This window comes from Mauremys reevesii, linkage group 1, assembly GCF_016161935.1.
Source record: "Mauremys reevesii isolate NIE-2019 linkage group 1, ASM1616193v1, whole genome shotgun sequence".
Classification (NCBI taxonomy): domain Eukaryota; kingdom Metazoa; phylum Chordata; order Testudines; family Geoemydidae; genus Mauremys; species Mauremys reevesii.
Genome location: NC_052623.1, coordinates 164,880,692 through 164,893,048, shown reverse-complemented (window position 1 = coordinate 164,893,048; position 12,357 = coordinate 164,880,692). Strand labels below are relative to the sequence as shown.

Here is a 12,357-nt window from a genome sequence, read left to right as displayed (position 1 = left end):
TACCACTATATAGACGAGGCTGCTCTGGATTCCATTCTGGCTTGTGAACCAGTGGAATTCAGTTCTGATTGCAGAATTTTTGTTGGCAGTGATGCACAAAGTAGAAAGAACCCAGCCTGACTAATTCCAAGTTGAAGCACAGGATTGAAATTAGAAAAACATCTTTTTATTTTTGAATTGCACTGATTATATTTGGAACACTAACACAGAAAACAATGCCATTTTATACAGAATCACTTTTCAAAGCAGAGGTGAACCTTGGGGGCTTGTCTACACCAGTGATTCTCAAATTTTTGTACTGGTGACCCCTTTCACACAGCAAGCTTCTGAGTGTGATCCCCCTTAAAAATTAAAAACACTTTTTTATAATGGTGTTAAATATATAAATGCTGGAGGCAAAGCGGGATTTGGGGTGGAGGCTGACAGCTCGCGACCTTGCACATAATAACCTTATGACCCCCTGAGGGGTCCCGACCCCCAGTTTGAGAACCCCTGGTCTACACAATCAGCAAGACAAGCTGCAAATATACAGCATTCCAGCGTGCTGCTCACTAATTGGCCATGTGGACCCTGCTACCACACGCTAAAAGTTCTGTAGTGCACTTTGAAAATACTATTTAGCAGTACAGTAACTCTCCACTTACCATCCTCTCGCTTAACGTTGTTTCGATGTTACGTCCCTGCTCCATTACAGAATATGCTCATTTAAAATTGTGCAATGCTCCCCTATAACGTTGTTTGGCCACCTGCATTATCCATGGCTGGCAGCCCCCCATCAGCTCTCCTACGCACTCTCCCCCAGGGCCTCCCGCCCGCAGACCCCGTGGACCACGTCCTCGTTCCTCCTCCCAGCTGTTTGCCATGGGTAGGAGACGGGGGGGGAACAGGGGAAAGGCGCTGATCTGCAGGGTCCGCCGGTGAGTGGGAGGCACTGGGGGGGATATAGGAGAGCTTATAGGGGGCTGCCAGCCTGTTTAATACCTGTATTAAATTGCTTGTTTAAAAAATTGTTTAAAGTTTATATAATGCCTTTTGTCTGGCAAAAAAAATTTCCCTGGAACCTAACCCCTCCCTTATTTACATTAATTCTTATGGGGAAATTGGATTCGCTTAACATCGTTTTGCTTAAAATCGCATTTTTCAGGAACATAACTACAACGTTAAGTGAGGAGTTACTGTACTTCAAAGAGCAATAAATGAAAGCTGATCACAAAACTTTTAGTGCACGGTAGCAGGATCCACAGAGATTTAGTATGTGGCAAACTAGAGTGTTGTATATTCACATCCTGCCTTCCTGAGCACTTACTCTCCATGTGTACAAGCCCTAAGAAGCTGAAATGCAGAGTCCAACCTAGCCATCCTAAAATTATATATTGTATCTCACAGAAGTTCCAAGATGTTTAATACATTTAGTAGAATACAAAATGTACAACTGTTTTATTCTACTATATGCAAATACACTTAAATGAAAGTGGCATAAAAATTACTTGTACTGTGCTTTCATACATTTCTGCACATTTTATTTTCTCTATCTATAGTATGCATTATCCACTCTTCTATAATTCAGCCACACAAATTTATTGAATTAAAGAGGGAATGTTATGAAACTAGACCAGTGCAGAAGAGGGAAATAACTACCCTGTGACTTTGAATATTTACTGGCTGATGTCACTGTCAATACTCTTATCAATATAGCCATGAAGAGAACAACAATACGCCTTTCCAGATGCAGACTAGAACTCATGTAAAAATCATAAATGACATTCTAATCCTTTTAATCTGATTTCTGAAGCTACCCCACATTGCCGTTTTTCTCAGAAAACTCACTGCCGTATTAAATTTTATTAGAGGAGAAGGGTCAATTTAAATGCTACAGCAAAACAGGTTTTACCATGCAACTTAAAGAAATGGATAGCAACAGTGCCTAATCAATTTTCTACTTCAAGTACCCAACACATGGGTGGCAGAAATTGTTATACAAAACTATAACATTTGATCTACATAACTTGGTTTTCTCAAGATGCTATAGTCTTTTGGCAGTGACACTCAAGAGTAATACTGGCAAATGTGTACAGCTTTAAAAAGGAATATTTTAATACTGGGAGATATGCAGTAAAGCTGATCATTGGATACCTAAGACACTAGAAATGCCCCAAAATGCCCTTTTCCATACATTGAGGTGGGAAAGTTACAAAAAACGACATATGGGAAGGTGACAGATTAATAACTGCTAAAGGCGAATCTGACAGCTACCGTAAACAAGAAATGTTGGGATTTGCCTTTGGCAAAGTAAGTTCAAAAGGAATGTGTCATCTGTACATCCTGTGGAGCCCTGGTGAGGGGAAAGCACCTTGGAGAAGCCCTGATGAAGTTTTCTGAAGTGAGTAATTGCAAGATGACTTATATTACCAGAAGAATAAACATCTATACATAAGTCTTGAGTCCTGAAAAGAAGTCTGTCCTATAATTAAAATAAGGGTAAAGGTTGCCCATTTCTAAGGTTTATATTCTTGTATTTCTGTTCCATTTGGTTCTCTGCATCAGAACTCAACAAGATGAGCCCAGTAAACCACATCATTTCCTCCCCTCCCTCCTGCTTTTATTTTGCTACAAATGGACAAAATGTTATTTTCCTACTCTAATGACTTGAGTTCCATAATTCAGGAATCCTCTGTACAAATAACTTCAAACTAAGAAAAACTCTGCCTCAGTCCTTTGCCTAGACTATCAAATTTGAGGCAGGTATTCCTGTTTGTGGACTTTAGAGAGGCATCAAAAATGAACTTATAATTTAAATCAGTTGAAATCTAGGAGCACACCATAATAAGCATATTATACTATGCAATAAACAACTTAAGTCTTCTTACACACAGTACCTGACACAGAATGGCTTCTCCATGATCTCCATATGGCAGGTGAACAATAATCATATCTTTATCTGTATTATTTAAGTGACTCAACGACTTCACTGGGCTGAGATTTTCTTTAACCTCTTGCGCAAAAACACTGCCACTGGTCAGAAGGTTTAATTTAACTTCACTGTTATCTGCTTTATAGAACACTAATTCTTGGATGGTCTTCTTCAGTTCACTTTTGCTCCTTATCTGTATACTGCCAAATGTAAAAGAGGCAGAAAGCCCTAAAATCTTCCCACCTTTTGACAAGTAGGTCAGGAACTGTTTGTGATTGTCCTTCGAAATGGGTTCCTCTGTGGCGATAACCAACAACAACGAGTTATCAAGCCAGGGAGCTTTCAGAACTTGTTCCTCAACCAGCTGGTAGATGGTGTAGCTGTCTGTATCAATGCACTCCTTGAGCACTGATTTTATCTTCTCAAATTTGATTTTCATAGGGTCAGAGCCCACATAAATTAAGACATTGGGAGGCTTCCCAATGAGGTTTATCCTTCTTAGTTCTCTTGCCAGACAGCCATCAGTAACTTCTTCCATGCTAGCACTGCAATCATCAGGAAGCTCTGGAATGTTTTCTGATGAAGCATATCTGACTGACTCAATGGTGCTGTTTTCAAGTTCAAAGCATTCGTGGCAGCTGGAAAGGTGCAGGTGGTGATGTTTACCAGCACTTGTCTCCCTTTCAGATAGGCTGTTAGGGTCATCATGAGGCTCACTTCTTTTCTCCAGCCTGGATTTCTCTTCTCTCACCTCCTGGTCACCTCCTCCTGTAGAATCAGCTGACACTGATACTTGTTTAGTTGCAGCTTCAAATGGAGGAGCAGGGGTCAATTCATCCATGTGCGCACTATTAGTGCTATTCTTCTCTTCAGTAGGTGCAGCCATCCGCTCTAGCTCCTTTAGAGCAGACTCCTGTAAATGGACAGCTGAGAGATTTCAAAGGCAAAGTTAAAAGCTGTATAAAAATAGCAATGTTGAATGTCACTACCCCTAGTATGCAGTTTGGCATTAGATTTAGTTTCCTGATAAATCACTTACACCAGTTGTTCTCAACCAGAGGTACGCATACCCCTGAGGGTAAACGGAGGTCTTTTAGGGAGTACATCAACTCATCTAGATCTTTGACTAGTTTTAGAACAGTCTACATGAAAAGCACTAAAACTCAGTACAAACTAAAATTTCATACAGACGATGTGTTTATACTGCTCTATATACTACACACGGAAATGTAAGTATAATATTTATATTCCAGTTGATGTAGTTTATAACTATTGGTAAAAATGAGAAAGTAAGCAATTTTTCAGTAATAGAGTGCTGTGACACTTGTATTTTGATATCTGACTTTGTAAGCAAATAGTTTTTAAGTGAGGTGAAACTTGGGGGTACAAAAGACAAATCAGACTCCTGAAAGAGGTACAGAAGTCTGGAAAGGTTGAGAGCCACTGACTTACATTACTAAAAAATTTCCTCTTCTTAGACACTAAGACCTACTTCTCCTGAAACAAAGAGTAAGTTTATTTTGTAAATCCCTAGGAGAGTGTATCTAGCAGTTAGAGAGCACTTAAGGCTCTTAAGCAAAGTAGGCAGTCATGGGATGAGAGGAAAGGTCCTCTCATTGACCCCTAACTGGTTAAAGGATAGGAAACAAAAGGTAGGAATAAATAGTCAGTTTTCACAGTAGAGGGAAGTAAACAGCAGGGTGCCCAAGGATCTGTACTGGGAACTGTACTGTTCAACATATTCATAAATGATCTGAAAAAGGGGTAAAAAAAATGAGGTGACAAAGTTTTCAGATAATACAAAATTACTCAAAATAGTTAAATCCAAAGATGACACCAAAGAGATACAAAGGGATCTGTGACATACCAGGATACAATCCAGACTAATGAGTAGCTGTGTCACCCCTGCCCTGTAACCTGTGATATCCTTTACTATGCCTTGCTGCTCACAAACAGCCTCCAGCATGTAGGCACTCCCAGCTATGTCCGCGGGTGCTGCGGCCAGCCAGCCACATCTTGGCGCTTACCAGCCTTAAAGTTTACCACCAGGTGACCACCACACACACTCCCAGTCTCAGATTTTCCCCCAGAAATGTATGTCCTGTGCTGCCCAGACCTCTCCTGGACAGGGCAAATATACTGAGTCCATTATTCCTTTAAGGGAATAACATGCACACACAACTTACCACCTCACATGGAGTTACCCAGCTATTTTAATTTGAACAAACTGGATTAGATAAAGCAATAAAACCAGTTTATTAACTACAAATAATAATGCATAAAAGTCAGAAATGATTACAAGAAAAATAAAGATAAAATGCTTACTGGTATCTACTTAAGAAACTCTCTTACTTCCAAAGCAAACTTTTTCACCACATGCTCCAGCAGATTACTGACCAAACTCACAGGAAAGGACCTCTTCCTCAGAGTCCAACCACTGTTTGTCTCTTCAGGTGTAGCAAATGCAATGAACAGGGAGAGAGGGGAGTACCTTGGGGTGTTTGTCCCTTCTTTTTATAGTTTCAGTCCCCCTCTTGAAAAACATTTCTAGCTAAGTACCCGGAGCCAAAGAGTCTATGTGGAAGGATATTTCCTGCTGGCTTTTTCACCTGTTTGAACTTCCTTTGTCTTCCTTTCCTGCCTGATAACGCGGTTTACTGCTAAATGCAAATTAAGAAGAGCACACATTCCTATGTTTAGGAAAGACATGTTTTCTAAATTCTGTTTGGGCAGAGCAGTGGGATTTGGAACATGTGTTACCACCACCATGTAGGGAAATCTTATAACTTCCCATACCATACTGCCACACATATTTTACCAGGACAATAATGACCAGAAAATAATGAGTTCTCAAATGATACCTTAACAAGGCATACTTTGTACAAAGATAATTACAGCAGAGTGTAGGGTGTGAATACAGGAGTGTATTTTGTCACAGGATCTCACAAAACTGAATGACTGTGCAAAAAAATGACAGATGAAATTCAGTGTTGATAAATGCAAAGTAATGCATGCTGGAAAACACAATGCCAATGATACATACAAAATGATGGGGTCTATATTAGTGGTTACCACTCAAGAAAGGTCTTGGAATTATAGTTTTCATAGAACTATCTACATCTGCTCAATGTGCAGGTGGCAGCCAAAAAAAACTAATGGTTAGGAACCATTAGGAAAGGGATATATAATCAGACAGAAAATATCATAATGTCTCTATAAAAGTCCTTGATATGCCCACACCTTGATTACTGTATGCAGTTCTGGTCACACCATCTCAAAAAGATAGATATATTAAAATTGGAAAAAATGCAGAGAAGGGCAACTCGTACACCCCGCACCCCTCCTGCACCCCAATCCCCTGCCACCTTTCTAGAGACTTATATAGTAGCACCTGGGATACTCTGGGACTTTGCAAAAATTTAAGCTTTTTATGGTAATGGTGGCATTAACTTAGGGATCTGGGGCAAGAATTGGTCCTCCTAGTGAAGGCAGGGGGATGGACTCAATGACCTTTCAAGGTCCCTTCCAGTTCTAGGAGATAGTTAATAATAATAATAGGAGATATACCAATCTGTTTGTTTATGAAGCAGTAATAACTGGAATAAGAAAAAAAATTTACATACAGTTTCAATTAAAGACATTCAACTACTTTTTTCAGCTGTCATTCTAACACCACATTACAAATGCAAAATAAAAAACCTCAGAAACGGCAGTCTAAATACATTTTTAAAGATTTGTATATTTGGCATTAAATTTAAAATACAGCTGCCCTTTAAAATGAGACTGCCTCTGATGCCAGTGAAACGATTATTCCTATGCCAAAGTAAAAGCATATATTTTTGTGTATAGATACACTGAACTCATTAGGAGACTTAGAATAAGTGAAACACTAAGATACTTCATTAAAACTGAAGTGTTCTGTGAAGATACTTACAAACAATCTTCAGTGGCACCATTCCATTATCCATCTGCAGTCTGTCTTCCATGAATGCTATTCCAAGGTTACTGAAGTTATCCACACTTGCTTCAGCAATTAGTTTATAAGGGTCTCCAGGTTTATAGGCCAACGGTGAACAATAGTCTGACCACTTTACAACCTAAGAAGATAAACAAGAACATATTTTCCCGTTCTAAAGAGAGATCAATTAAAAAAATCCAATTCCATGAACATGCGTTACTAAACAAAGGTGATATTTCTACCCTGAAGAGTTTACAGTCTAAAAAGAGAAACAGGCAGAACCAACACAGAGAATATTAACTTAAACATAAATAATAAAGTTAGCGCAATTCAAACACTGGGTGACAAACATCAGTTCAAAAAGGACTGATCTTTAAAAAAAAAAAAAATCTGTATCCCAAGGGAGATCACTGAATATATCATTTTCAAAACCTGTTTCCTTAAAATCATGTTGTCTTTAAAAAACACAAAAAACAAAAGTAACCACTGCAATTAATTTTACCCTGGAATAATACATCCCAGATAGAGTTCCCAATTCCAACTGACATTTCTGCACACAGTGCATCCTCTGTGGCTAAGAATGTCAGTACATAAACTCAAGTACACCCAAAACAACCTTATCAAAGAAGGGTCATGTCTTGTACAAAGTATCAGGTGCTACATAACTTCCATTCAGTCTTGACAAAGGTAAACAAGAGCACTTCTAAATAGTTTTGAGAAGGAAGAAAAGTAGAATACTTCTTTCCCAGAGATCAGAGCTTTGGAAATTCTGGGTAGCACACACTGAAGGATTTCCTATAGTAAGCAGCATGGAAAGCATTGTATTCTACAGATGAAGTTCTTCACTTGCTCTAACACTTAAATACACCACTGACATGCCTTTCAAATACAAAAATTACATAAAGGATTCAGGGGCAAGAAGCAAAAAGTATCAGAGGGGTAACCGTGTTAGTCTGGTTCTGTAGAAGCAGCAAAGAATCCTGTGGCACCTTATAGACTAACAGAAGTTTTGCAGCATGAGCTTTCGTGGGTGAATACCCACTTCTTCGGATGCAAGCAGTGGAAATTTCCAGGGACAGGTGTGTATATATAAGCAAGCAAGAAGCAAGCTAGAGATAACGAGGTTAGATCAATCAGGGAGGATGGGGCCCTGTTCCAGCAGCTGAGGTGTGAAAACCAAGGGAGGAGAAACTGGTTCTGTAATTGGCAAGCCATTCACAGTCTTTGTTTAGTCCTAAGCTGATGGTGTTAAATTTGCAGATGAACTGGAGCTCAGCAGTTTCTCTTTGAAGTCTGGTCCTAAAGTTTTTTGCTGTAGGATTGCCCCCTTAAAATCTGCTATTGTGTGGCCAGGAGGTTGAAGTGTTCTCCTACAGGTTTTTGTATATTGCCATTCCTAATGTCTGATTTGTGTCCATTTATCCTTTTCCTTAGAGAAGGAAAAGGATAAATGTATATTGCCATTCCTAATGTCTGATTTGTGTCCATTTATCCTTTTCCTTAGAGAAGGAAAAGGATAAATGGACACAAATCAGACATTAGGAATGGCAATATACAAAAACCTGTAGGAGAACACTTCAACCTCCCTGGCCACACAATAGCAGATTTTAAGGTGGCCATCCTACAGCAAAAAAACTTTAGGACCAGGCTCCAAAGAGAAACTGCTGAGCTCCAGTTCATCTGCAAATTTAACACCATCAGCTTAGGACTAAACAAAGACTGTGAATGGCTTGCCAATTACAGAACCAGTTTCTCCTCCCTTGGTTTTCACACCTCAGCTCCTGGAACAGGGCCCCATCCTCCCTGATTGATCTAACCTCGTTATCTCTAGCTTGCTTCTTGCTTGCTTATATATACACACCTGTCCCTGGAAATTTCCACTGCTTGCATCCGAAGAAGTGGGTATTCACCCACGAAAGCTCATGCTGCAAAACTTCTGTTAGTCTATAAGGTGCCACAGGATTCTAAGAAGCAAAAAGTAAGCCACTTGGATTAAATTAGTCAGCAAGTCATTTTATAAACTTTTGAAAAGTCTCCCTATCAAAAGCAGAAAAATTCTAACACACAAGACCCAAGATCTACATCAGTTTCAAGCCTATTTTATTCTTAAGATAAAAGCACTACAGAGAAAACATATTAAAGCCAGTAAGAGACCCTACATATATGCTAATAAGTTTACCAGAGTTCACTCCAACCCTAACATGGGCTCTGGCAGGAGCAGTCCTTCAAACCCCTACCCAACGGGTTTCCTTGTGTTTTCAAGTTCATCACTGCTTAAGCTCAGCACTAGCATAGAGTTTTAGGGGACCTCAGTAGGCCCATTCTTTCCAAACCCTTCCCTAAAGAGTGAGGCCCTCCATTGACCAGGGGTCCTGTTTGCTGGATCAGGAAGAAGGTCCTGAACCTGTTTAAAACTAAAACTAGGCGATTTAGCCAAAAAAAACATTTTTTGTCTGTTGGTCCCTGTAGAATCCAGTTTGAACTAGTATAGGCAAATCTCCCCAGGGTTTCGCTTCAAAGGGCTGATTACCAGCAGAATTATATTAGCATTCCCCTCCCCTTAAAAGAGTTACATAAAACTCTAAAATAACACATACGCAACTGCATTTTTAACACAATGGACTCCAAAGATATTTAACCTAATTCAATAAAGTTTATCTTAATTCCATAAAGTTTGTCTATATCACAGGATATTGTCTCTGTCACACGTCTAATACTACTACTTTATATTTTAGTGTCTTCTATCCCTGGAGGACCTCAAATAATGTTATAAACATTATAAAATTAGCTTCAATACTTTACTCATCTATCTCACAAAGGGCATTAAGGTGGAAGCCTGACTGGAGACAGGAGCCCTGGTGTGTGGTAGCCTGCCTTAAACCACTGAGTAAGAGAAGGCATGTGCCAGATCCTGGTATTGATTGAGGCCCAGAAGCCACTAGTTAGGAGGATGGGAAGTAAAGCGAACCCACCCATTACCGATGAGCTCACCGTCAGGAAGGAGGAGCTGCCCATAGGGGTAAAGGGAGAGCAGCATCTGAGGGGCCCAGACACACAGGCAGGAAGTAGTGAACAAGCTTCTGGGAATCTGTGCTGCTCTGAGTGAATAAGCAGAAGCTTCCTCAATGCAGTAATAATGCTCTGTAACCTTGGGGAGTCTGGAGATTTGGAATGGCAAAAGTAGTGAACCTTGGAGTTTGAATCTATTGGATGAGGTGAAGACTGTGGAGACAAGAGTTTCAGTGAGGAATCTCCTTCCCTGGGAGCTCTGCAGATAGTAATATCATCTATGTTGGACTGAGGTGTGATTGGTATGGAGTCTCTCTTTCCTAGTGGGAGTTCCTAAAGTTTAAACAGAACTTTGAAGTTGAGAGTTGGTTGGCATTGATGGATTTGGAGAGGAGCTCACCCTCTCCACTTTGTAGACAGCTGCAGTATCACAGCAGTGATTGCTTAGCGGCAAATGAGATGGAGTGAGCTGGGAAGGAGTCCTCTCTCCCTCTTTTTTGAAAATAGCAGGATGGCCCCAATTTGAAGACAGAGCTCTACTCCACCCTTCCCTCAGTTATGTGTGGTCCTGCAGCATGTAGGCATTTGCCTTGGAGATTGTTTGAGGAACCCCATATTAACAATAAAGCCCGGTCAGCACATTTTGGCCAGGTCTTTAATGACTCCCCTCAACCAGCTTTTTTTTTTTTTAATCTAATTCTACTATAGTAGATGAAATGAGGAATCCTCTCTCTGATTTACTATTCGGGCCTTCAGCAGCAGATAGTGAAATCCAATCTTTTATTTTAGCCCAATGACAGAAAACAGCTCCAGAGGAAGATCTTCTCGCCACTGAAGTCCTTCAGCAGACTCCTGATTGGCGATCTTCAGTCTCAGCTAAATTATTGACTGTCATTAATGACACTGGAAAGATTCTGGCAGGCTGGCAGTTTAGTATAATAGCTCCTATTTTTAAAAAAAGAGAACAGAAAGAATCCTGCTTCATATAGACCTATTGATCTGTTAAATGTGGCAGGGAAAATTTATTCTAGATATTTACTATCCAAAACACGAAAATATGGGTTTTGGAGGCTTATTGTTTACTACATGAAGAAAAGTCCAGCTTCAGGGCTGGTAGAGTCAGAATTGATAATTGTTTTACTCTAGCCTATATTATTTATTACTATACTGTGTTTGAGGTCACTAACTTGCCACTTTCATAGATCTAAAGATGGCATTTGATTCTATTAACCAAGACAATCTTTGGGTGAAATGAAGAATGATGGTGTCACTTGGCTGTTCACTTCTCCCAGGCTCCAAAGCATGCATTGCTACGCCCAGTCTTTTCAAGGAGGTTTATTTCTTAAATACAGGTTATCAGACAAACAGAAAATAGTCTTAACTCAGTTCTTGGCCCCAGGCTTCAGGGATACCCTGCCAGGGATCTCTGGCACGCCAGCTCCTGGCAGCCTCCCAGTCCCAGATGGCTCTGCTCCCTTCCTGGAACAGAAGCCAGAGAACTGACTCCCTGAGCTCCTGGCCCATTGTTCCAAGGACCCATCACAGGAGCTAGCTCCACTCCACTGTGGCTTTCCCTCACAGGGCTCAGCCTGTCTCAGGCCTTTCTCCTTCCAGCTGCCTATTAGTAGTCCTTTATAGACCCAGGTGTACTCTAGCTCTCTTTAATTAGCTAGATTGGACTCACCAGATCCAGTCCAGGGGTTCAGTCTATTCACAGAGACCGGATACCTGTGATAGATGGGTATCAATCTAAAATTTCAGTATATTTTGGAGAATCTACATGAAGGCAATATGGCTAGGGTAAGAACTAAAGTCAAAATTGAACATATTAATATTTTCTCTGCTTCTCAGGGAGTATGTCAAGGATGCCTTCTGGCACCTCTTCTCTTCAAATGTATATATTAACGATGATGTATGTTTTAAAGGAAGAGAATTTCTCTCCATCACAAATAAAGGGTAGATCTATCCCAGCATTATTATATACCAATGGCAAGGCTGTTTTATTGCGAACTCTAAGAAGCCTCTACCTGTTATCTCGTTTTTCTTCTTATTGTAATTCTCAAGATATGGTTCTCAATTATAAGAAGGCCAAAGTCATGATTTTGGGATGACCCCTCCACGTATTGGGTTGAAGATAGAAAACCACCTTGCAGAAAAAGTCTTTGCTCTTACTTATTTAGGAATAAAGTTTCATCATTCGGGCTGTTGGTCCCCTTATCATAAAGGCTTAAACAAAAGATCCTTAGCTCTGCTCAAGGTGTGCTCTGTTTTACACACTCATATGGTGGGAACAGAACAGTCCCAGTGCTAAGAATTTTTAATGCTAAAGTAATACCACAGATGTTTTATTGGGCCAAAGTTTGGTTCAGAGGCCAAATTTCAGCACTAGAAATTGTTTCAATAAAAGGTAGATATGGTAAAGTTCCTTCACATCTTTGTTTTTGGCCATGTAAATCTGGAGTGCTGGAAAATCTACCTC

The 12,357-nt window shown here is 40.1% G+C and overlaps 1 protein-coding gene across 2 annotated transcripts in view; it reads right to left on the bottom strand.

Annotated features, from left to right (window-relative positions):
* Positions 1-12,357, bottom strand: part of HLCS (holocarboxylase synthetase) — a 218,594-nt gene that overhangs the window by 193,495 nt on the left and 12,742 nt on the right. For both annotated transcript variants that reach the window (XM_039539165.1, XM_039539172.1), the window contains exons 3-4: positions 6,846-7,008; positions 2,877-3,838 (exon numbers count right to left, since the gene is read on the bottom strand). In XM_039539165.1, coding sequence (XP_039395099.1) covers positions 2,877-3,838; positions 6,846-7,008 — 1,125 coding nt within the window. The remainder of the gene's footprint in view (positions 1-2,876; positions 3,839-6,845; positions 7,009-12,357) is intronic.